The sequence below is a fragment of the Anguilla anguilla genome, chromosome 17, assembly GCF_013347855.1.
Source record: "Anguilla anguilla isolate fAngAng1 chromosome 17, fAngAng1.pri, whole genome shotgun sequence".
NCBI lineage: Eukaryota > Metazoa > Chordata > Actinopteri > Anguilliformes > Anguillidae > Anguilla > Anguilla anguilla.
Genome location: NC_049217.1, coordinates 19,198,571 through 19,224,809, shown reverse-complemented (window position 1 = coordinate 19,224,809; position 26,239 = coordinate 19,198,571). Strand labels below are relative to the sequence as shown.

The following is a 26,239-nucleotide window of genomic DNA, read 5'->3' as shown; positions in this document are numbered from 1 at the left end:
AGGGCAACAATCATCCATTCCCCCAGTCAATAATGTCTCTGTGGCAACTCAACCCTGACATTCCAAAATGATGTCATCCTATTTCTTCCCTTGCTCTTATGTGGTGTAAAAATGGAATCTTTTATCTGATATCCACATATGAATTTAAGTCTTCTCTTTGATAAATTGAAAATTATATTGAGTTAGATCAGAGTGGAAAATACTGATGTTGATATAAATGAAAATAATGATAAATAATAATGATGATATTACTACTGACTACTAATAATAACACTAGTAATAGATGTAGATACATTGCCTCTCATTCTCTTCCTTCAACAAAAGCCTTTTTGTTCTGACATTCTCTGGCTGTCCTTCCATGCTCTCCCTAATTCACTCCTTTAAGGTTTTTGGACTATTAAAAAACATAACAAATAAAGTCATTGTCATGATACAAGAAAAGTGAAGCAGTTCAAAATATGTCCACACATTCAAAATTTGAGAGGAAATCACGTCTTTCTTCTCCCGCTCTTAATCCTCCTGTTCTTAGTGTTTCAGTCTTTCTGTCCAATTTCCCACCTTCCATCCCTCTTCCCCTTCCCCATGTGCTGCTCTGCATTTTAAAATGTCCTTTCAATTTTTTCTCTCTCAAAGTGAGGTCAGAAATGTTCTTTCTTCTTTACCAAAAATGTTCTTTTTTAAATGTTCTTCAAAGAGTGTTTTTTTTTATTATTAGCAAACTTTTCACTCATTGTTCTTCATTCATGGTCATCTGTTCCCTTCTTTTGACATTTCCACAAAAGTACTGCTCAGCCGTTTCTGTCCCCACTCACCTGAGAGAGAGATAGACAGATGGAAACGGTCCTTAAAATCTTTTCGTCTGAAGCCTCGTCTTATTTAACAGTGAAACCCTTTTTAAAAATGTTATTATTACGTATTACATTGCTGACACAATCATTTCCCTTTGGGGATTAATGAGAAATGAAATGCAGACCAGAAAATATGAAACACTAAAAGCACACTCGAGACTTCAAAAATATACGGCCATTTAAGTACTGGGCATACCGCCCACCACCATCATCATCATCATCATCATCATCATCCTCACCAGTCGCAGCCATCAATGTCTCCTCCTTCGCACATCATCCTCTCTCCGACTGTTCAGGACACACTGGCTTCACTGTTGAATTGTTCAGAGGGAACTGAAAAATAAGATGGTGAGGATGGAAGAGAAAAGATTGAGGTGACCAGTGGACAAAGAGGAGAGGGAGAGAGACTGTGTGTGCGTGCGTGAGTGCGTGTGTGTGTTCATGTGCATGTGTTTATGGCCTGCATTTTTAATAATACTCAGGATAAACTGTGCAAGGAAAGGTACAGGAAAGTGTGCGCTAATGCAGAGCTATTAAAGTGCCAACACAGTGACAGTACAGTATGAACATAGTATAAATACAGGGATAACAGGCGCTTACGGCACAAATATAGCACTAATGCACACCTAATACGGTGCTAATGCAACATATTACACTTGCACAGGGAGAGCGACAAGGAGAAGAGAAATGTTAAGCACAGAATAAATTCAGAAAGCCATTTTAGCAGAGCCCTTTAGCGCTGCATTGTGAATAAGGTGAAAGGCAGCTCAAAAGTAACTCAACACTCAGAAACCAGCACAATACACAGAAAGTACCAGTGAACAGAAGGTACTGCATTGCTTACAAAGTACAGCGCTCAAACCACAGGGAAGCAAAACTCTTTCCATTCGAGTCGCCCCAAATGGAACAATTACTAAGCTTCAGTTTTGACATTTTGGCTCAACTATTTAACGGTATAATTCTGAACTAACTGCAGGAAAAATGAAAATTTCCATGATGGTAATGATGAGGAAAGAGAAAGATGGTCATTGTTTATTAGTGTGCTTGTGAATGACCGTTGATGCATTTTGACTGGATGCACCTACGTTAAACGAATGATAGTACCACAATTTATTACTACAAAGAATTTATGTTATAAAATGAGTGCTGCGCTTCCACAGAGAGGACGTATGACCCGCTGCAAAGATAACAAGGTGTCACAAGGTGCAACTATAACTAAAGAGCAACATTTTTCCGGTAAATCCCCAAGGAGCAGCGGCTGTCTCTACCTTGTGCTTCAGACATCGCAATGAAAAATTGTCTTCGTTTAGAGAGCAGTCTGGAAACAGAAACATAAAAAAAGATATGGAGACAAATGACACTTGCAGTTTAGCAGAGCCTAACAATTGTAAATTCACAAGTATACACATGCAGAAATTATTTTATAAAAGCCGTTTTGTCTTTCTGAAACTGCCATCAACGGGCCAACTGTTCAGAAGAACAATACCAGTGTCTTATCTGAAACAAACTGTAAACATAAACATAAATCCATATGCCAAACAAACATACATGTATTTTCCAATTTATGAAAAAAGGAAGAATCTAGGTATGATTCTGGTTATTTACAGCGAGAGCTAGGATGGGGAGGGGGGGGTCGTCTCACCTGCTTCCAGGGCACACAGGTAGTGATATCTCAGTGTGCAGCCTTTACTGTAGCAGCCGAGGGTGGAGCCAACTGCCTCACACCGTGAGCAGCGCTGTAACACACACAGTGACGACTGTCACACAACATGAACGCACCAACTGTAAAGCACCAAAACACATAATGAATACAACTGCAGCACTAAATGTAAAAACAGAAATGCACACTTTTGAATGCTAAAACATCAGATGCAAGACTAAAACACATTTTCACATTTGAACAGGAAACTCACTGTCTCTCTGGCACCATCCAGGGCCTCCTTTAGGCCATACAGCCTTCCGTTGACCAGGTAAACCCCACTGGCCCAGACTATACAACCCTCATGCACCCACAATTCCTCTGGGTCCAGGGGAACCTGAGGAAGCTGGGCTAATTGGGCGAGAGGCTCAGAGGTGTCCTGGTTAAGTGGCTGTGGTGGAGGCTGAAAAGGCAGCAACGCTTTGTTGTTCATGGGTGCAGATTTTGGTAAATCCTCATTGGATTTGTGTCGCCTTTTGAATCGTGGGTGGGAGGTCAGTTTTCTGTGCTGTGGCCTTTGGTGCATTTCTTCTGCTGGCCACTGCTGGTTCTGCAGTTGTGATTCCGGTTTTTCCTCAGGTTCACTTTGTTGTTTTGATTGATTGGTTATGTCTTGGCTCAAGTTCTGCTGTTGCGGTTCTTCACTGTCAGCATCAACACTGCTGATATGGTCTGAGACAGCGTGCATGTCCCTGCTGCCCACTGAACATGCAGTGTCTTTAGCCACAGCAGATACTAAGTCTACATCTTGATTTCCTATATGCTCAGTTTCCATCACAGACTTGGCAGTTTCGGCTTCTAATGGTAGAATGTTCTGTTTTGTTGACTCTGTTGAGACTGTTCCTACAGATACTCCTATGCTACCAGCTCTGCTGGTCAAGAGGCTCTGTCGAGACTGAGAGTGACTCTTAGGAAGTTTAGAAGTGTACTCAGGAGGGTAGTATGGTCCATAGAGGTCTCCAAGATTTTTGTAGTTGGCCCACTTCTTGCACAGACAGCAGAGAAGTTGGCCAAAATGGTCTGATTCGGTAATCGCTGCTCCTGACAGAACATACCCAGATGAGGGAAGCGCTTTACCTGTTGTACAAGACTCGAGAAGTGCAGAACCTACTGGTTCGGTTTCTTTCTTCTCTCTCATGTTTTCCATTTCTCTGTCTCCTTTGGCTCCTTGAGTTGAAGAGGTTGAGGTTAAAATTACATCGGCCCCTCCTTCTCCACTATTTTCTCCCTTCATCAGTTCATCTTCAGCATTCACAATGGTACAAAAAGCTCCCATTTCCTCTTCCTTTCTCTCCACATGAATATAAGGAGCAAATGCAGATGTTCTGTAATCTGGGAAACTTCCACCCACACCAAATTTCCCTCCAACTCCAGTCCCAGTTTGCAGTTCCTCTTTCCCCACCATTCCAACACCTCTCCTTCTCCTTCGTCTCTGTCTGCTGCCTACCCACACTGTATCACCCTCCACACTTTCACCCTTCCTTCGAAGGTGTCCATCAGATTGCAGTTCTATCTCTGGCTGCACATCCTCACTCTCTACATCCGTTTTCACAGTCAGAGATGCAGCAGGAGAAACTGAGGCAGAAGAGATTTTGTTATCAGTTGGCAGAGAAATTTCGGAAGTTGCGGCTGTAGAACTGGCACTAGATACAATCAGTGCTGATTCACTTTGCACAGGTGTATGTGTAGGCGTATGCGCAGGTGTTTGAGTAACATCAACAGTGGGAGTATTAAGAGACACATTGTGGGCTTGGGGCTGGGAACGCTTTTGTTTATTCACACTACCAACAGGTCGTCCCTTTTTCTTCCCAGATGGAAAGTATCCTTTAGGTACTACATTCTCAGAAGGCTTAGGTTCTGGTAACTGGGATAAGCCTGCCAATGAGGAAGCAGCCCTAGCAGAACGAATTAGATGTTGCTGATATGCATGTGGGGCCCTGGTTAGCAGGCAGGCATCTATATTCTGGTTATGGTGAGGTGGTTGGGTCCCAAAGTAGTCATTCCCTGCATAGTCATCCATTCCCAACCCCATGCCACTTTCTTGAAGTTTTTGCCTAAGTAGGTTAGCTGCAGAATGTTCTCCTCTCCGGGTCTCCAGTTGCTGGTATGTATTTGTGAAATGCTGAATATCAGACAAAGCAGAGGAAGAGGGAGGAGGGGAGGCTTGTACAGGACGCGGTAATGGAGGGGGTGGCGGTAAGGGCCCCAAAAGGTCAGAATCTATCTGAAGTTCATCTTTGCCCCTCTCTACCACACTATCCTTTTCAGTCATTTGAGATATTGATGTGTTTATTCCAAAGTCTGGATCCAAATCCCCTATAGCACCCCTTGTAATGTTTCCTGTTGCATCTCTTTTGAGAATTTGTGGATCTTGATGGGGATCACATGGATAGGCAGTAGGAGGAAGGGGCCCTGTTTCCTCAACCCCTCTGTAGTACATAATTTCATCCAAGGAAAGACCTTCACCCAGATAAGGTAAGCAACTCCCAGTCAAAGTACCAAGTCTTGGGAAAGTGCTCTCAACACAAGGGTCCTGTTCCGGTGTTTCAGGGTTACAATCAGTGACATGTGCATGAGGCAATCCAGAAGGATGATTTGATGCAGAATTTGTGTGACTGTTATTATTTGAAGTTTTTTTAACATTTGGCGTAATTTTCTGCACAATTGCTTCCAGCTTAAGGCCTCTGCCTTTCCTAGGCGGCAAAATTTTAGTTTTACCCTGACCGGGTGAAGGAGCATTTGCAACAGCCATCTTAGTGTGGGATGGATCTGGACTGGATGATGCATCATTTTGGTTCTTGGATTCAGTGTTAGGTAAGGGGGAAGGGTACTGACTAGTAGAACCTCTTTGATGATGTTGAGATAAATCTTGATGCTGCCTCTTTGCAGGAATTGGGGAGATAAAAGAACGAACCCTTCTTCTCATCATTAGTGGGTTGGTGTCCCCAGAACAAACTGTTCTGTTTTGTCCATGACCCTGTTGCACCCCCAAATTAGTACTGCCAGTGCTGCTACTATTACTACAGACAGACTGATTATGGGAACTGGATGCTGGCACTTGATCCAATGATTTGACCAGCTCTTCCCTTGGGGGGTTTGACTGAACACATCGTGTGCCAGATGCTGGAGTAGCAGGAAGAGCTACTGCCCCAGAAGAAGCTGCAGATAGCTGGTTTCTTCGGGAATTGTCACCTTCCATTGTCCCAAGACCATCTCTTTCAGACAATCCCCACATTTTGACAGGGTCATAGTAATTCCCCTGAAGATGATGTGGAGTGGCAGGCAAACTGTTATGAGATCTCTGCCCTGGTGGGCTTTGGTGTTGAGGCCTGCCTGATCTAGGCGACATCATGATATTTTCAGTGGATCTGTTATTGTTTGAAGCTGTCCATTCACATCTGTCATCTAGTACATGTGACTGATTAAGTGAATGAGAGTGGGGATACATTTGTAATTTTAGAGGAGACTTGGCATTTTCTAGTTGAGCCTGCAACGACACATTATGATGGGGGTGGGAAGGGTACTGCGGGTGATAAGAAATTGTTTTTTGGGTCCCCACTCTTGTTTCTCCTAGACCATATCTTCCCAATCCAGTAGAATGACCACTAGCTTCATCTGAACCTTTAAAGTAGGGCTGACATCTTGATGGTGGTGAAGACAGTGGACTAGGATTGGATGACAGGTTTTGGGTAGCTTGTTGGGGATGACAAGCAGTACTACTGATTGAATTACTTTCCCCCTTCCTTCCACTTGAGAATCGCTGAGTATCAAAATTTGAGTCAACAGATGGGCGTGGAGAACGGTTCTGGTGCTGAACAGAAGCTTCCTTAGCGGAAACATGACCTGAATTGGAGGTCGGGTTTTGGGTCTGCTTGGTAGTCTTGGAAATTGACTTTAAATCCACTGCCTTGTTCTCAGCCTCTTCTGCCTTACTGTTTTCTGGTTCTTGCATTACAGAGTGAGTAGAATGTGATTGCTGAATCACAGAGGCTACAGAAGACCCTGTCTGTGGATGGCTTCTTCCATGATCAACTTCTCCATCCCTCTCCCTTTCTGGTGTTGTCCGGCAAGATGGGGAGACATCACAAATTACAGAGCGGCGCTCGGAGGATGACATAGTGGATAATGAAGATGACACATAAGACTGACTTTGGCTTTTAGGTACTCCAATTCCAGCCAGAGGCTCAGTATCCTGAAGTAGTATTTGCTGCACAGCAGAACTGTGAGCGGACAGATTTGAAGAGGGTCTCCTGTGAGGTAGGGAATAATCAGCTAAGTTAATGTGTTTTGGAGGAGGCCTTAATGAAGATTCTGTAGACTTCTCCATGTTTGGAGTGGAATGACTGCCAGATGTTCCAATCTGGTGCTTGTCTGCACTGCAATGTTCTTCTTTTGCTCCTAATCCTCCAGAACCCAAGGAATGTGAAGAAGCATCCTGTCTCCCAACAGGTTCACTCCCCTGGCCCTGGTTTGGAGGGTGACGCTTTCCAGAGGCTGCTGTGTGTGTATGCAAATGATGGCCCCCTCGAATCCCAGATTCTGGGACTAGAACATGGGGTCTTGCACTTTCAGGCATGATATAAGGATGTCTAGAGTGGGACTGGTGAGCTGTATTTTGAGATTGGGAATAGGCGTTTGAGATCTTTTGTGCCGAGTTCTCAGTACGTGCATAACGTCTGTCCAAATGATAACCTTGCAGAACTTCTTGCAACAGACTTGGCTGTTGTAACTGTTGCTGAAGTTGAGAATTGTGTTCCTGTCCCCTACCTGCATCAAATCCATTCCCTCTCCTACTTAGTTCATCAACCCCTGGACCCTTCTTGATCCCAGAATTGTAACTGGGTTGAGGTTGATGATACCCTTGATATTTTACATTTGTTCCCATTCCTCCTCTCCCTCTGTTTTTCAAATCAAGTGCAGTCCCACGGTGTAGCTCTGAGGACTGATATGGGACTTTTTGTGTCTCAGAACTTGGGGGAGGGGGTGACAAGGAATGCTCAGTGCTTAGTTTAAGGGGAACTTTGGTTCCATGATTTGCAGAGTAAGTACACAATCTATCACCATCTTCTCCACTGAGATTATTGGAATCACCCGCAGAACTGTGTGAGAGAGCCTCTTCTGCATAATTTCTAAGATTGTGGGATTGACGAAGACTATGTGGAGCTGCACAGGTGGCAGTTTGTGGTTCTGTTATAGTTCCAGATTGAAGAATCTCAGAACGTGTAGAGACAATGACCCCTACACCTGTATTGTACGTTTCCTCAGTATTCATGTTTTTCCTGGGATCTTCTAAATATTGAACCTTCTCCTGGTTTTCCTGTTCTTCCTGTTTTCTTTTGGAGGACTGTGAATGCACCTCCATTTCTTCCTTTCCCCCCTGTTTGTCTCTGCCTATTTCTTCCTCAAAGTTCACTTTAGTCTCTTTGCTATGTTTCCATTCTTCTCTTCTCTCTTCATTTTCCTCTTCTTTCTTACTTTTACCTTCCCCTTCTTCCTTTTCCCTCTCTCTACCAGAATTTTGAGAATCAACATCAGCCTTCATAACATGACTGGGGTGAAAAGTTGAAATGAGGGATGGGGAGGGAGAGGAGAAAGTTGGAACCAAAGATACAGATGGGCAGGAAGAAGGTAGATTTGGGCTGGGTTGTGCAGAGGTAGGATGGGAAGATGGGGAGGAAGATGGAGATTTAGGAAAACCACCATGTGCCTCATGTTCAGTTTTTCTTGGTTGAGAGACACTTGGAGATGTCAAATCTTGGTTCTTTTGTGTCACTGCTTCCATTTCTACCTGCAAAGGCAAACTCTGACCACCCTGTTCAGTTTGTGATTGGATCTGGTTCCTGTGATTCAGAGACACAGGATAGTAGGCAGTCGGTTCTGAGCTACTACTAGCACCGCTCATTTGCCTAACTCTCTCACCTTCCCCTCCAGAAAACTGCTCTTCTTCCCTTCCACTTACAGGGCTCTCTGGCACTACAGTAAGACCATCAACCACTCCACCTTCAGAGTTTGCAATATCACAACTGAATGTTCCAATTCCTTCCCTGGCTGCCTTAGTACTAAAAGTATCACTAATACCTCTACTCCTTTGCTGACTAGTTGGCAAAGCATGTGATGACTGTTGCATTAGATGTTCTCTCATATGATCCTGGTATCCACCATCTTTCCCAGTCTTGTGTGACACCAAGGAATCAGACAGTAGCATGTGTTGCACAGTATTGGGCAGATTAGCCACTTGTGATGTCAAAGCATTTAGACTGTTGATTGCCGATTCTGGCATTAGTTTGTCAAGAGGGGAAGAAGGATATAAGGTAGAGGAGGAGTTTTCTTCACGTACACCACCTATTCTCACGGCCATACAAGATCGAACGGATACAGAATTCGTTCCTGAACTTGAATTTAGACCAGCAGAGTTCACATTACCACTACTACTCCCACAACTGCTGATGCTGCTGTTAGAGTTAGGTGTTGGACTAAGTTGAGACACAGTCTGTAACAGCCGACCGTGACTATGACTGTTACGTGTTTTTTGGAGAGGGGGGTGTGATGGTGGGTGTGTTGTGGGCCCTATGGAGTTTCCTGGTTCTGAAATGCCCATCAGTGGGGAGGGAGATGAGCAACAGCTTGGTGACTGGACTGTGGAGGCAGCAGGAGATGGATTAGATATTGGGCTGAAGTTCTGATGGACTTGGGGCGGGTGGGATTGAGAGTGCATGGGAGACTTAGACATTTCTTGAGAAGAAAAGTGTGGCATAGAGGGATTAGTAGATGGGACAGCTGAGGATGTTGCATGATTTTCAGGGTCAGACAGACTTGGAGCAGCGGGTTGGTGAAGCAGACTAGAGGAATGAATTTTGTGAGAGGCATCATAACCCAGTGCTAAATTATGATGAGACCCACGATGTGGATGGCCAGGGTGTTTGTGAAGGGAATGAGATGGCTGGGAATGATATGGAGAGTAACCAGAAGATGGGTAACTTTGCCCTGCACTATCTAATGGCCCTGTATTGTTTGAATTAGCTGAACTAACAGAGCTAGGATTAGTGTTGGCAGTAGATGAACTATTCACTTTACATTCAAAACCACCACTGTTACTTCCTCCATGGTATCTCAGCGGGGGGGAGTTATACATCCCTGGTGTCCCAGTAGGTGTATTTGGAGAAGAGTACAGGGAGAACTGAAGGGGCAGCCTGTGTCCTGAGGCGGGATAACTTCGTTGCTGTTGCCCTTGGTGCAAAGCTTGCTGGGAAGAGTAATTCTGAGCTTGTTGACGTGAGTGAATTGGAGGTCCCACTGCAGTTTGGATTGAGGTGTTTTGACTCAAGCTGTACTGGTGGGAAGGTGAAAAGGCTCCAGTGCCACTGCTGCTACCGCTGTTGCTGCTACCACCAGATCCAGCTGCAGCGCTGTAGTCTAACTGATAGTGAGCCATCATCCCAGAAGATCCTGTTCCTGCATGTCGGTACTGATGAGGCATGTGTCCATCCATATTTGGGTATCCAAAACCTAGCCCATATCCCAATCCTTGGCCTCCTCTCCTGTGTCTGTCTTTTCCACTCATTGAAAAGTAATGATCCAACATTTCTTTTCGGTAAGGGTTGTTACTGATGGTACTACCACCACTGTTAGCATGGCTGTGTAATGCTTCACCAGTCCCACTTCCTCTATTTCTACCTCCATAACCCAGAATGTGGGACGCGTGAGTGGGGTGGTGGGCCACTAGCTGGTGCGGGTGCTGGTTTGGTCTCTGAAGATTTTGTTGGGTTTGCTGTTGTACCACTGCATATTCTTCTGCCATCCTTGGGGAGCACTGAGGCGCAGATGACTGTGACAGGTAGGAGGCATTTCCCCCACCTATAGCACTCCCTCCAGAAAACCCTGGAGGAAGAGCAGGGGGAACAGAATTGTTTCGAAAATTCTGCATTTGTTTTGAGGTTTTTCAGTTTCTGTTAGTTTTATCGTTCAAGGTTCTTCCTTCAACTTCTGTTCAAAAATCAGCCTTTGAAGGAAAAAGCAATCCACTTTTCGACAGTAAAAGTTCGTAATAGTGGCCAACGCTGTATGAAGTAATAGCCATGAGTACCACTCACAAGGAACATTAAAGTCAACACTATCACTGGATCTGCAGAAGCAAGTGCAATTTACAGAACTGTAACAGCAAGAGGTGCAATCATTAAAAGGGCAGGAATGCACATTGGCAATGTAAATTCAATAACTGAAGGCTGGAATTTCAAATCATATCTAGCAATTTGGATGGTAGCATTAAAAGCTGCAATTTCCACATTTGCAATAGGTTTTAAAGCATTTTCCAAGCTTGAATAATAAAGAAAACTGCCTTAGATTTTAACACACTGAGCTAAAATGGTAAATTACAGTGAAGTAAAATGAAAAAAGGCTTCAACTGTAGCAGCAGAAACAATTGCAGTGGATATTGCAGTCACCACAATGCACCTGCATCAGTTTGGCACTAGACGTTTCGGCGACTGGAATCAGGGTTACAATACAAACTAGAGCAGCTGAAGGCCAAACAGTTGTAACTGTGGCTGAGGAAACAGAACTTAGACAATCTTTAACAAAACTCCTTATCATTCCATTATTGGAAACGAGTTAGTCTGTGGACCCTTGAATTGGGAACAAACTGCTGTCACAACAAGTTCTGGCAAAAGGACATGATTCAGTTCTTTCCTCTGGCAGTATTGTGTGCGTAGACTTAGCAGCAGTACTGTACAATGCTTTTTACAATTAAAACCAATATTTGTACAATTAATACTTCAGAACCAAACAAGGTAACTTTGTTTTGATCCAGCAGTAAGTATATTACGCAAGGTCTGATTTCTGGGTTGCTCGTTTTTCTGATGTAAACACTGCATATGCTTTGCGTTTTCTATTTAAAGGCCGTCAGTTTCATTTATTACACTTTTGTTCCATTGTTAAGGTCTCTGGTCCCATCTTTTTTTCATTCTTTTTTTTCTTCCTTTTGTTTTTTTCTTGTCCTGTGTGATTGAATTACTTTGTTACTTTTTATACTGGTGGTCTCTGAATTCCTGCACTAGATTCTTCCATTTCCTTTTCTTTGTCTTCCATGTGTGTTTTTCTTGCCATTATAATATCCAAAGATGACTTTCATCCAAAGAACCTTGGACGTTTCTCACATTCCACTTTTACTGTGTTGCACCATTTAATCTTCCTTTTCATTTGCTAGCAGGAGGGCCGCCAAAATCTGAAAAAATAAAGAAAATAAAAAAATACAAGTAAATACTCATTTGATTATATCATACAGCACATTCACATTTTCCATTACACTGCATTTATTCTGAAACAAAATACCATTTAACTAGCTGAGTCTGCAAGCTAGCGAAAGTAAGAATCAAATATGTTTGTGCCTTGTGAACATATTCTCCAAAGCTTATAATATTTTACTAAAGATTAGATAGCTAGAGGACTCCTGATACTGGTTTACTCTCCTATAGGTGACAAGGTAGCATTAAGGGACGTACAGTAGAATGCGTAAGATTTAAAAAAAACTTGGCTACAGAGTGACTGGTCAACCAAAGGGGTGTGAAACTGCAACTAGTATATAATTATGCCTCATCAAACATCCTATCACTTACATACATACTATGTAGCATTTTTAGCCTTGCTGTGGTCCTGTGTTTGCAATAAAAACATTTGCCAAGTCTGTTACATTGGGTACATTTTTTCCTGACGTCAACGATATCTTGGGTACTATGTATTTTCCGTCATCTTGGTGTCATAGACTGGGGGAAACTGACTGCACCAATATCGCCCCCTGTAGATTTAGATTGTTTGAGGACAGCGAAACAGCTGCGTTCTGCCCTGCACCCCCCCAAATGTTCAACAGAAAGTGATGCCCTTGCTCCATACTATGCCTTCAAGTAAAAATGTAAGCATTAAATGGGTCACACTTTCCATTGGTTAAAAAACCAAAATATAATTAGAATACTGTTAATTAGGTGAGGGATGCATCTTAGCACAACTGCTAATGAGGACTATGTGTGAAAGTTAAGAGTGTTTGATATAAAGAAGCAAGACAAATTATGCTATTGAACAAACATATTTCGAAAGCAGATGGTGAAAGAAATTAATTGCTGTCATAATGACATTCCTGATTACTGCAGGTTTGCTTATTGGTCATTGACCTCAGCTGTATTGGAGCATTACTACAATTCAATGAAGTTCACACTTGCAGTGTGCAGCTCGCAACCTATTAAAAGGTCTAGTATTACCAGCAGAGCTTTGCATTTTACTTGGTGGTGGATTATCATGACCATGAGAATTTTACTACACTGTACATTCGCACCAAACCACACTATCGAGTTATCCAGACCCCTGTTATTCCCCACCCTGCACAAGCCAGAAAAATAATGGATGAAAGTAGAAACATTGGCGCAACCGTCCCGTTCTGCCCACAGAGTGTAAAGGCATGTGTAACATCACCACAAACTGGCAACATGAACAGGGAGTATTTTTCCCTGTTCAAGTAAACACGAAAGGTTGGTGTGACTGGTTGGAAAGAAATGTATTGAACATTAAACTAAGCACACTTCAAGCTGTCAGTCAGCTAGTGATAGTCGTACCCTGAGTAACTACAATCCCATAGCCAATCCATGTTATAGTGGAGAGGCTTAATTAAGGAGTAAGGCCACCATCACAGAAAAATAACTGAAGATTTCCCCCAGTGACACAAAAGTCTTAAACAGTGGGGATGTTAACTACTGTTAATGGTTCTCCCACCGATCCCATGTGGACCATCATAGTCATGATGTACTGCAATCTCACACTAACCAGATACGATGGCCTGCTACATGCTTAAAATGTCAACAAGACAACTCCTGAGCCATATTTCCTACGCGCGTATATAGGGTTCGAGGCCCGCCATGGCACTCTCAACAGTGGTCCCCTCTACTTTCTTGGTCTGTACACAGCAAATGGTAACGTAGGCCAGGCCATCCCACTCTCCCTTATATACTAAAAAAAGCTTCAATCTTTCTTTAACCAAATGTTTAACATTTGTTGCATTAACCAAAAGGGGATAAAATATCAACAATGAACCTTCTACAGAAATAGCCAAGACAACAATAAAAGTAGCTTGTGTTGTATTTATTTTTTGCAAGAGCTTAGTGTATTTCTTTGATGAACCAGGATATAGGCAAGGGATAGGCTATATGTTAGCGCAAGTGCTGACTTGGTCTACATTGGAGGGCATAAAACAAAAACCGCCTATGATTTGACTAATACATTTTTAGTTACATGCATGCTTTATGATCATAAACAAGGTACACATTAAGTAACATTTACACAGGAAGGAATAAAAGAATGAACAGAGATGCAAGAGAATCGCTTCTGCTGCTGACAGCAGATAGCCTCTCCTCTGTCCTCATCCTCCTCCACCCTCCATCAATGGCAAGGCCCTGGACTGATTTGCGTCCTGCCTCACCTGTCGTGCCTTCCTGGTCACCCAGGGTGGTGCATTACATCACAGGCATTTGGCAGACGCTCTTATCCAGAGCGACGTACAACAAAGTGTATAACCATAACCAGGAACAAGTATGACGAAAACCCTAGAGAGAAGTACCGGTCCAAGTGCAGGGAACCGCATAGTTCAACTTGGACCCTGAAGGTTAAACTGTTTAACACTAACACAAACGAGAACAGCAACAATGCAGCCTATGCAAAAATATAAGCAGTAGTTAAGACAGGTGAATTAACTAAGTCACCTACAAAAACAGCTACCTAGTTACAACCCTAAGCTTACAGTCATTTACAGGGAGGTAGGGAGGGATGGGGAGAGGTGCAGCCTGAAGAGGTGAGTCTTCAGTCGTCGCTTGAAGTGGGTCAGTGTCTCAGCTGTTCTGACCTCCACGGGGAGGTCATTCCACCATTGTGGGGCCAGAACAGACAGGAGACGTGTTCGGGAAGCGCAGGTGCGAAGAGGGGGAGGTGCCAGGCGTCCTGAGGTAGCAGAACGGAGGGGTCTGTCTGGCATGTAGGGTTTGAATATCTTGTGGAGGTATGCTGGGGCTGATCCCTTGACTGCCTGGTATGCTAGGACCAATGTTTTAAATTTTATGCAAGCTGTTTCAACACCCCACAATGGCCTTACAGGGGTCCCCCAAGGCTCTGTTCTTGACCCCCTACTCTTCTCTACACCACATTTCTCAGATCTGTCATCTCTGGTTATGGGTTATAATATTATTGTTATGATGACATTCAACTCTTTCTTTCTTTTCTCAATCTGACCCACGTCACCAGGTGGATCGCGGCTTGCAGAAATGACATCCAGAGCTGGAGGGAAAAAAACCATCTAAAGCACCACCCTGAAAAGACTGAGATCCTCTATCTCCCTGACAATATCCACCGTCATTTGGCTCCTGCATCCTGAGCGCCATCTCATGGTGAGCGGACACAGCAGTCCGGGCACACATAAAGCAATTTACACTGCAGTGACTAGATCAGTTTCACACACTCCATGCAAAACCTCAGGCAGACAGCTGGGGTCCGAGTGAGCAGGAGTCCTTCCACTATGATGAGACGGGGACAGCCCTACCAACGGAAACTCCTCCTCCTTGGGCAAGTCAATGGCCACACTCTACCCGAGGGTCAAGATTTGACACCGAATACTGAAAACAAGAGCAACAGGCAACCCTGACACACAAGTTTTTATTGGCCGACCAATCATTTCAGTCATGATGACGTAGTCCAGTAGGGGGCAACAGATGCTTGCCTGCATGTCCACATCTTTCCCTGAGATTTTACAAAGCAGAAACAGTGTATAGATTTCACGACTTAAAATATCTCAGTAACATACAGAACTTAAGAGTCATTGCAATCAAAGCTCACCTTCTTTCATACCATTCAGAAAATGAGATTTTATCTAAATATCAGTCTTAACACATTAATGACTGCAACCTTCCAAAATGCCCTTACTAGCCCTCATTGAACCCTGAACATGTTTTGAGTGTGTGCTTAGCTTGACAGACACACTTTACAGATACCATTCCTGTACAATGAGAGACATACATCAGAACCAAATATTACTTCAGACAATATCTGACAATAGAACACAGTCACAGAAAAGAAATTCAGTGTTTCAAAGTATTTCTCTGAACAGTACAGCCAGATTATTCATTAAAACATCTTTTCTGGGATGGAACGAAATCATGTCAGAACACTTTCGATACATCACCATTTCATGTCATACAAAATGCTAAACTTTAAAGCTTTTTTGCAGACCATTGAGGGCGTCACTGCAAGCAACAAAAGCAGCCATCTAGGCTGAGGACACAAGCGAAAATTAATGACTAGAACGCTTTATCAACTTTTAAAAAATTGTTAATAGTCTAAAAGGCATTTCAAGCGTTTGCAAAAAGATAACAGTTAATCGCACATTAACAATACAATCTTCATCCTTTTTTCAATGGTGTAATATGTTATTTTCTTCAGTGTTCGTCCTTAATGTTTCCAGGTTGTTTCTGATCAGGGTAGTACTGGAACACAATGTAACATCACAGTAAAACCTACTCACCGTGGTTTTTTTTTCTCGATTTGATGCAGTAAGTCATTCTGTGCTAATAGTACAGGGTGCCTTTTTATGCAGTTTTCCCAATACCCGCACATGGGGCTGTATATATTGGGAGTGTGGGCATGTATGCGTGGGCCACCACAATGCACACCATTAAGTCTGGAAAAGTGAAAGGGACACTCCAAATCTGATTCTAATGCATAATCCCATACTTACAAATATGTATATATTTTAAATAGTCAGCTGTATCTTGTATTGTAATGTGATATTCAACATGGTTAGACCCCTTGTACATTTGGTTCCAATTTTTTTAATCTTAAGAGATAAAGTAAATAAAGTAAAAGGACCTAGGCGACTACTTGGTAACTACCTTCCTTCCTTTGCTGAGCATCATAGGTTTACATTTCTAGTACAGAATGTATTACCTCAGAGTTTAGTACAGCATGCCTTACCTCAGTAATAAGTACAGCATGCATTGCCTCATGGATAAGCACACCATGCATTACTGCAGGTTTAAGCACAGGAGACCTTACCTCTGGGATAAGTACAGCACACCTAAACTTGGGGTTAAGTACAGCTTGCTTTACTTTGAGGTAAGTACAGCATGCATTACCCCCGGTATACCTACAGCACACCTTACCTCAGGGATAAGTGAACTTGTTTTACCACAGGGATAAGCACAGCATGTCTCAGCCCACATTCTTTTTTTTTCTTTTTTTAAGAAGAGAGGTATAGTCCGCCCTCCTTTTGTACGTTTAGCTTTATTTAGGAGGTAGAAAGCAGAGAAGGGATCACAGCTAATAAGGTGTTGCTCCCCACATGGGGGAGGCCATATGGCTCCAGTTGGCTGCCCTACGGACCGCGCCACACGTCTCGCCCCTTACCTCAGGGTTACCTGTAATGAGGGACACAGCAGCTGGTTGAGTGGAGCAGGACTGTATAATTCACACTCCTGATATTGGAAAAAAAACTGCAACTGTACAAATCCAAAAGGCTAAACGCTTATAGCAGCTATTAGAAACCAATAATTTTAACTACTACTGAATCACCTGATCACTGAGCTATGTGCCGATAACAACACCTCCAGGCGAGCCTAATCAATTCTAAGGTGCACAATAATTATTATAATAATTATCATTACAAACACCCTGGCAGATTTATCATGCATTTATTTTTATTGTGAAGCACTTTGAGCTGCAATTCAGTAATATATGAACATGTACTATTCAACCATTCCTGACCATCTCATTTTGTATTATTATTATTATTATTATTACAACAACAACAATTACAAGCTGTTCATAAAGGATTCATGTGTTCTGGTTTCCTGAGGTAGTAGACTTAGCTTTCTTGTCCTCTCAATGCTTTTTTGGAAAAAGTTTTAGACATGGAATGCTTAATAAAATCCCAGAGGTATCGATAAGTGGAAGCAGCCCATGTTGAACTGGACTGTGGCGTGCGGTTTTTCCCTCTTCGCACACAACACACGCTGGACTGTGGTCAAGGCAAAAAAGTCAAAGGCACTATTCTGTCTACAAACGACCAGCTGGAGCAAGGTTCGCGTCGTGTACAAAGTGAAACGGGGCAACAGCTGCATTAACAAGTTTCGCTGCTCGCTCTGTCAATTATTTAACTTGTCTGAAATATTAAAGGCAATACCGCTGCACAACCTGATTCGCCAGTCACAAGACACGCCCCTGTCCTGACCATCTCATTTTCAGACCATTTTCTCTGTTCCTATCCTTGACTCGCTATGATCTCTGGCCCACAAAAAAATAAACGGCTTCTGTCGGGTATGCCTTCTTTTGATTAGTGTTACGGCGTATATTTCATGTTTGCATATGATCTACCAAAATATTTTTGTGATTACTGAAGGAAAAAAGAAAAGAAAATGCATGTTTCAGAAAAGTACAAAGTGTACGAGTGCACTCCCTTTCCCAAATCAGTGTGTTTTTTCTGACACACCAACAGTAACATGGCAGAATACTGCACTTGAATGGAAACAACTCCACATGCACAAATTTTTCATGTTTAAGTCAAGGAGAATCTACAGGCATTCTGTGAAATTTTACCAGCAGTTTACATTCTTTGCTGATAACTTGTGTATCTTATTAGAGCTTGAAATTAACTTGAAATAAACGCGTTGCAAAGTTTAATGAAATCCAGCTGGCAAGCATGGACTTAAACTTGCAATGCACAAAAAACCCATTATAATTTTCCTTCAAGAGCGCTAAAACCAATGAGCTTTACTTTAACACTAGGCTTTCCAAGAAAGATCAAATCTGAAACATATTAGCTACATGGCAATAGCTACATAATGTGAAAATATCAAGCTCCAGAAAGAGGCACTTTTGGGGGGCGTAGAATGCCCCACGGGCCAAAAAGAACCCAGACTCTGCTAGTGCTGACTGTGGCTTAGGAAGGTGCATGCATTTCTGCAGATGCACGTACTCGCATGCAGCTCATATGCACAAGGCGCTGCAGCAGAGGGACAGGTCTGCTGCAGTACAGCTGCAACTGGTTGTTCCAAATTAGGGAGGAAAACGAAGGGAGGAGCCCTCATATTATTGGTGACTCTCTGACATTTCAGATTACATGCTCAGGTGTGGACTTTCTCAACTGAACAGATCTGAATAAATGGAATTTCTGTCAAACACAGTTTTCATTTTCCAGTATTGTATATTGCAAATATATTGCAGTAGGAAACTGTAATCCCCTGAGCACGTTTAAATTGCGTATTTCAAAAGCTACATGGCAGCACAGAGCCTAAACATAAGACCTGTTTATATGAATGGCTGAGAAAGGGGCATACGGTTCATACCCAAAACTACAATGCATGACTCTTCCCATACGTGCCTTACTTTAAGATGGAATGACGCAGGGGTCATTTGGTCTAAGTCAAATCTGCAGCGAGATCACAACAATATCACAATAGGGAAAGCACACCTTAAAGAGGCTGACTTGTAAACACTTGTTGGCTACATCAGTAGCACTGCTCCTTAAAATTGATGTGTGGACACTGAAATAATAATTTAAGTGCACATCTACTAACTGGGATGCTCCTAATTTTTTCCAAACCATACTCCTTTTTTAGGCTCCTTGGAAAAAATGTTTGTGTAGAGTCCTGAAATGTTTTCCAACCCCTTTCTACAATGTTAACAACCGTATGCAGTGTTGCACAGCTTTGACAAAAACAGCACGGTGTATTGAATGCCATCACAAAGTGGGATTTTTGAGGGACCTAAGGTAATCCAGTTTACCTGCTAATTTTCTTTTCATTGCTAATTAATAGCAAAAAAGCTTCCAATTGTTGCACTCGCATATTTCCCTTGAGCTACAAGTAAATAAGGCTAAGAAGAACAACCTTACCATTGTCAACAGTCAAATATTTCTGTTACAATAATATAAATACTTAAATTACAAAGACAATGGCTATAAAAAACTGGTCTCAGCTTCAAAGACATTTTGCATAGCTAACTTTCTTAAATGCACGTTCGTTTCTGGAATAACTATTAGACTAATCTAGTCTTTTTAAGTGTTTTCACATAGGTTTCGTAATAGCCACCAGTCCTTCTATTAATGTGTTTGTACCTTTGTACGGGCTGTGAGAAGCATGCACAGCGTTGCAGTATGCGAAATTCTGCTGCACAAATGGTGTACAACCGTATCGGCACTGTAGCTTTTCTGCAACACAGCACTGCTGCACAATAAAATTAAGACATGTATGACCAAGACTTGCGTACGAACAGACGAGTGTCTGCTCACAGTACCGTGCGTTAGGGTCACGCAAGTCCTGGCCACAGCAGCACACAGGTCGGCGTAGGTCTGAGAATCAATTATTCCGTGAGCAGATATAGCTAACGTTGCTGCAGTCAACACTGGGAGTGTCATCTCTAATTACTCAGTTCTTAAATCATAAACCGAAATCGTTCATGTAAGCTTACGTTTGATGGGGCGACTGACGTTAAGGTTTTATAGCTATCGAATTAATGTGAAAAAAAACTGTGTAATCGAGAACGTTAGGAAACTAGCTTGCCATAGATACCCACAGAACAATTATCGAAGCAACATCGGTATGCGTGTTGCCATCATCATACATTAACTAGCTACACAGCTTGCTATCTTAAAATTGTCATTCGATAGCGTCTGTGGCATTTTATATTTACCAGTATGTATATATACACATGTAACAACGTATTTAGATGCTAAGCAAAATGGTTTGCATTTGGTACTTTTGCCTACGTGTAACTTGCATTCAGCTTTATCTGAAGCTAACTGGTTCGCTAGCTAATTGCGCTACAGCTAATCTTACTGTGAGATGTTATCGATGCTAAGCAGGCAAGCTAACGCTAGCAAGCTAGTTTATCTACTGTTCGATAGGACGTAAAAAATTAGCGTCTGATTATCTAACATTAAACTGCGCTTCAAAAATAAGTATTCCAACAACTAAACTGTACATTAATAGAGCAGCGATGAGTGTCAGTCTGGAAGAACAAATGTCGTCTTTTTTTAACATTGTGACAAACTGCAGATGTTTTCCCTCAAAATACAACCTGGCCAATGTTAGCTTGCTAGCCAGCTATCAAACTACCAAGCATGATAATGCCTAGAGTGGACTGACTATCTCTGGCTACCAACTGTATCTACCAGATACGCAGCCGCGTTTCTTGGGGTGGAAAAAATAACAAAATACCTGCTTTCAGCGCAAGCCCCTGAATCCCAAGGCCAAGTGAAGCATAAAGGTTGTTTTGTGTAATTTTCTCAGTCGTAGCCGGAAACCTCGGTCTTGAGTGGAAAGCCCCGCCGATTTCCCCTCTCTCCCGTCTTGACAACGCCGACCAGCAGCGGCGGAGTTAGGGGCCCCGTCACGTCCAGACAGTTCCTGGGCCTTTTCCTCCAAAAATCCCTTTCTTTTGTCCTCACCTCAAAAATAATAGCAGCACAATCGGGGTGCCTATAGGACCCTTAACCAGTGAGGTCCATGCAACCCCCACCCCCTCCCTTTCCCTCTCTTCCTTTTCTCGCTCACCCACCGTTTCTTAGGTAAATCCACCTAGCCTGCTAGCTTCCAAAAACTAAACGCATCGATACCATATGAGTGGACACCTCACGGGTATATTATTTACTTCAAACGTCTTATTCATAAAGGTACATAGCTACAGATATATTTATCTATACACACATTCGTTCTCCTTTAACTGAAATTTTAACTGAAAGACCGCCTTGAAATTGCATACACATATTCACACACCCCCTCCCACCTCTCCCATCACATCCCTCTCTCTCCATCTCCCCTCCCTTTACCCATCACTCCTTTTTCAATTAATTTATTTTCTATTTTCATCAGACAGCAAAACATTAAGAATAGCAAGAGCCACTAAATAAAATAGTTAACATTATTCTTTGTTCCTTCATACTTCTCCCAGTACCACCCTTTCATCTGTCAGTAGCCTACTTCATCTCCAAATAACGGTACAAGAAAAACAAACAGCCAGAAGAATAGCTACATATGTAACTCAGTTTAGACGCACGGAAAGGTGCAAGAAAGACATTGAAGCTAACAGTAAATGGGGATGCCTGTATGCTGGTATCCAGATATGAGTTCAAGGTTCCTCAACGTCAGTGAAGCTTGTTACCTCACTGGAAAATGGTCCAGACCTCTGCTGGATAACTGTCCAAGTCACCCTTCCTCATGGATGTCATCCCCCACCCCCCACCCCCCACCCCCCATCAAATATTCCTGTTCCCCTCTGGTAGAAACCTCAAATATGAAAACTGATTGATGCAGGCATGTACTAGTGCACAGACATGAACTTGGTCATCCCACATCACGGCAGGCTTGCAATACACAAAGATTTCATAACCTGGTAATAAAGTATATTCATTCAGTTTTTTGCGGCTTCACTTTCTATCACAAGTGTATTTGTTTAAATGACACTACTTCTAACTCAGCCTTCCTAAACTTCACACAGTGGTCCTCAACAGCGCAGAATTGATATTCATTAGACACGGCACAATGTAATTAAGGAAAAATGTCCAGACTTTTGTCTGGTCTACTTACTTATTGTGTTGACAAGGTCCAGAATATAAACCCCTCCTTTTCCCCTCTATGTAAATGAATTCCATATGGCACTGTTGGATTGACAGTGGGGTTCTTTAGGGTTCTTAAGGTAGCAAAAATGCTGTTACAAAACATAGCTGATATGTCCCCAGAAATTAAAATAGAAAAATGTAACTTAAAATTAAGTACTAACCACAAAGTGAAAACATAGACATGAAAATATTGGAGTAAATTAACCGTGAACAAATTTGCATTACCACTTCATGAGAAAATACCTGTCATTAACACTGAAAAGATCCTTGCCCTCCCACTGCCCAACACACACATTTGATTATTATTATTATTATTATTATTATAGAGTGCCTACTCGCTCTCTCAGGCTGGGTCTGAGAGATGAGACTGAACTGCGCACTGTATCACTTAATTAGCCACTGTGGGCACGTTATAACCCTTGTCCCCACTGGTGCAGTGATATTCTGCAGTGCCGCCACAATCGGCTCTGTCTATTGCAGTCTATCCCCCCTTTTTTGGGTCTCTTTTTTCCTTAACAATGACATTCAGTCATTCCTGTACAGAAACACGTCTATTTTCATCACAGTTGCTATGGCAACCAAACAGCAAAAGCCTTGCTACAGACATAGATAATTTAGAAATACACACTTTGCATATACAAACAGAAGTACACAGCATGCAAAGTGAGGAGTTGAGGAGAGAACATATGTGTGCAAAAGGGTAAGGATGACAAGTGGGCAGCAAGTGAATGAGGTATAACCAAGGGTTTAAAATGAAAGAGATGGAAAATTTAGAATGGCATCAGTTCTCTGTATTCTGTAACCTTCAGAAACTGTCTCCTGCAATCTGTCCAGGTGATCGATTGAAATCAGCCCAATGAATGTTAAAATAATTTTGTCTTACATGTTTAACATGGGGAAGCAGGAGTGAGGTTAGTAAAAGAGGATGGATAGAGGGATGATAGTGAGGATAGGGATGACGGTACAGGTGAAAATAAAGGGAATGAAGGTAGCTGAAAGGTGCTGAGCGGGTTGAAACCAATACAGATCACACAGAATACATGAGAGAATACATGGGGCCATAGAAGGGAAATGGGGAATGAGACAAGGAGGTTTAAAGAAGGCTATAAACCTCCTGGGTGCAAATAAGGGAGGAGAGAGTCAAACTGATTAATGAGCTTCTTCCTGAGTAACACCCTTGATCTAAAATTAAGTTCTCCTCTCTTCCACAAGAACACAATTAAAGCAACAACAAACCCATTACCAAGCATGCACAAAGTGATTACTATCACTTTGTAAAAGTCAGTGTAGCACGTGCAGTGTTTTCCCATTTTAAGATGGCCCATTTCAATCCTTTTCATGGAGCAACATCAAAAATGTTATACATATAGCCTATACTACTAAGTGGAAACTAACATGGGGCTCAGAATTGGCAGACTGGCTGTTTTTCATCTGAATGGGACATGTGACTAAACAGATCCAGAAAACGTTTTTTAAAAATAAATAAATAAATAAATAAACACCCAGAAAACCTTTTTATGTATCCATGTTGAGTGTGAGGGCAGCGGCTCAAATATCAAGTAGCATTTTGTCTTTTCTTAATCTTCAAAAATAGTTTGCTTGTTCATGATTGTCACCTTCCAGCAACACGGATCGATTGCCAAGATTTCGTTTAATTTAACGAAATTTATTTCTTAATTTATTAAAATGAAATTAAGTAAAAACATTTTTGGTATGCCGTTTTGCTGTCTCAGCTGGCAAATCAAAATGTTCACTTGCGGATAAACGTGCGGTCAAATTATGCTTTTCACTAAAATACTCGGTACCACCAGCCAGCTAACTGTTAAACAACCTGTTGTTTGTTGTTAACAAGTTGGCGAAGGTTGCTCGCCAAGTAACGTTAGCAAATCAAAGTGAAAATCACCGAGACGGCTATCATTTACCAACACGAAAATGTAGTTTAATGTACATCGATTGCTCACTGTTCGGTTCCTCCTGTCTGATTGCTTTGTCGTCCATTCCACTGCAGTAACTACGGTGGAAGGTAATTGCTACAGCTAACCAGCTAACTAACTATGTAAAACGAAAATTCACCGTTGTTAAAAACATGCCTAGTTTGCCTGGTGCCTCCACTTCTATTCTTGCGATACCAATATTGGCTCCTCTCGGTTTTGTTACTACCATTCAATTAATTGTAGATATCCTGTTTTAAAAAGTCTGAGAAGCTAGCTGGCTAGCAAGACTGGTATTAATAGCTTTACTTGCAAACACATACACTATCTGGATAGCAGGCTCGATCACGGAGAGAGAATGATGTTGTGCGTGCCATTTAAAAATGTTGACAGTGGTATAGCAAGTGGCTAGCTTTCTTAACATCATCATCGCTAATGTGACGTACCCAGCTACCAATATCCACTCGTAGCTGATACCACACTGTACGTACCACACCAACAATAGTCATCGCTTTTTTCCGTTATCTGGTTACTCAGTCATGTGTGCATGCGTGTAATTCCAGACAGAGCCACACGGCGGCAGGCTAAAACCAGATTAAGGTGTGTGACTGCGAGGCTGCAAGGCTCCAAGGGAGACGTCTGAGATAAAAAAAAAAAATTAAATAATAATAATAAAATGGAGATGAGCCAGTTGGAGGCATCCAATTTCATACTGCTGTAATATCTGCATTCAGTAGATGCATCACTACGTACGTAGCTGGCTTGCTAAACCAAGTTAAAGATACAATGTCATGTCTTTGACTTCGCCTGGCTGTATTTCAAGTGTATTTCAAGGCTAGGCACAATGAATATTCATATATAAATTTTATGTTTATATATTTGACCACTTCGTTAGAGAAGAGCTTTCTCTTACAGAGCTCATGTCTTATGGAATCATTTCCCTTTTACATGTTTGGGCCTAAGATGCACTGTTTTTAAGTGTAGGCTCAAAGTGTAGGCTCAAAACATAACTATTTAGTCAATTGTTTTGTTTAAAGATGTCTAGGAAGGGTAATTCAGGACCACAGAGCTGTTATGTGAGCTGGCTGACTGTACTGTTGCCATGTCACTGCATGTGGACAGTCAGGTTTGCTGTTCTGTGCCTTGTTGGGGTACTATCTGTTCAGGATCACTCTCATGGTTGTATACACCCCATTTCTTCATAACTTTTAGGTATGCTGCCATAGCATAGCACACTGGGGTTTTTCCACATTACACTCAGGCTTCTACATATGCAACAGTTAATCTCATAATTATAGAGTGCCTAATCCTTCTTCTCTTCTCGGGGGTTTTTGCCCCTTTACCCACCCTGAGTTTCCTCATCACAGGTTCAAGCCCAATGCCATGACGCAACCGGGAGGCCTAGATGCACCACCCTGGTTCCTCCTGAGATTTATTCCCACATGGGAGTTTTTTCCTTGATAACATTTGTGTGTGTTTTATTACCACTGGGGAGTTTTATTTTAACCTCTATTTTTGCTCGCTTTTTGAGGGCTCAGGTTTCATATTCTGCCCAATTTTCTTCTGCATTTTCCACCGTAAAGCGTCTTTGTGACAGTGTCTCTGTGAAGAGTGTTATAAAAATAAAATAAAATTGAATTGAATCACAGAGTGAAAATTACAATGGAGAGCACAGAAAGTTCATTATTAACACTTCAACACCAACTTCAGAACAAAAAAAAGCCGCACTTCATCAATAGGTGAGAGTCTGTTCATATTATTATTTGTGTTCTGTTTTGCCCTTTGTGGTGTTTTTATCTATTTGAATATTGTCATAGAGCTTTATTTGGGTGTTGCAACTGTGTCCCAATTGGGAGTTGAACCCTCAATCCTGATACAAACTGATACTGAGTATGTGTGTTATTTATCTATTTTCAGCCAAACTATGCCTTTACCTGTCCAGTTTCGCATGAATGGGCGATGACTGTCTATAGATTAGTTTACACATCTGATTCAATTCAACTGATTATGATAAAATGTATGTTTGATTAGATTTTAAATATGAATTCACAGCAGTGGAGAAGACTACAGCATTTAACCAAAAAGGTAGGTTTTGTGTTTTGTGAAAGAAGGTGCTCTTTGGAAA

General features: G+C 42.1%; 1 protein-coding gene and 1 long non-coding RNA gene across 4 annotated transcripts; one reads left to right on the top strand and one right to left on the bottom strand.

Annotated features, from left to right (window-relative positions):
* Window positions 1-643: 643 nt before the first annotated feature.
* Window positions 644-21,359, bottom strand: tcf20 (transcription factor 20). Of its 3 annotated transcripts, none has more exons than XM_035398725.1 (6): window positions 20,784-21,359; window positions 2,762-11,767; window positions 2,491-2,605; window positions 2,117-2,166; window positions 1,088-1,181; window positions 644-812 (listed from the first exon to the last, which is right to left on the bottom strand). In XM_035398725.1, the coding sequence occupies exons 2-5, from the start codon at window positions 10,469-10,471 to the stop codon at window positions 1,122-1,124; spliced, it is 7,935 nt and encodes a 2,644-aa protein (XP_035254616.1). In that variant the 5' UTR covers window positions 10,472-11,767; window positions 20,784-21,359; the 3' UTR covers window positions 644-812; window positions 1,088-1,121. The 3 variants fall into 3 exon arrangements, with proteins under 3 accessions (XP_035254616.1, XP_035254618.1, XP_035254617.1); XM_035398727.1 differs by having other exon boundaries at window positions 2,491-2,584; XM_035398726.1 differs by lacking the exon at window positions 20,784-21,359 and adding an exon at window positions 16,094-18,785.
* Window positions 21,360-24,175: 2,816 nt separating this feature from the next.
* On the top strand, window positions 24,176-25,757 carry LOC118217265. Its single transcript, XR_004763152.1, has 2 exons — window positions 24,176-24,206; window positions 24,678-25,757. It is a non-coding gene; the product is annotated as an uncharacterized LOC118217265 (long non-coding RNA).
* The last annotated feature ends 482 nt before the right edge of the window (window positions 25,758-26,239 follow it).

Bases quoted from the DNA above. Each gene is read 5' to 3' on its own strand.
- tcf20 (XM_035398725.1), bottom strand. From the start codon at position 10,471: ATGCAGAATTTTCGAAACAATTCTGTTCCCCCTGCTCTTCCTCCAGGG. The intron at 2,167-2,490 runs GTGAGACGACCC...TTCTGTTTCCAG, and splicing joins CCTGTGTGCCCTGGAAGCAG to ACTGCTCTCTAAACGAAGAC. The intron at 1,182-2,116 runs GTAGAGACAGCC...CTTATTTTTCAG, and splicing joins TGCGATGTCTGAAGCACAAG to TTCCCTCTGAACAATTCAAC.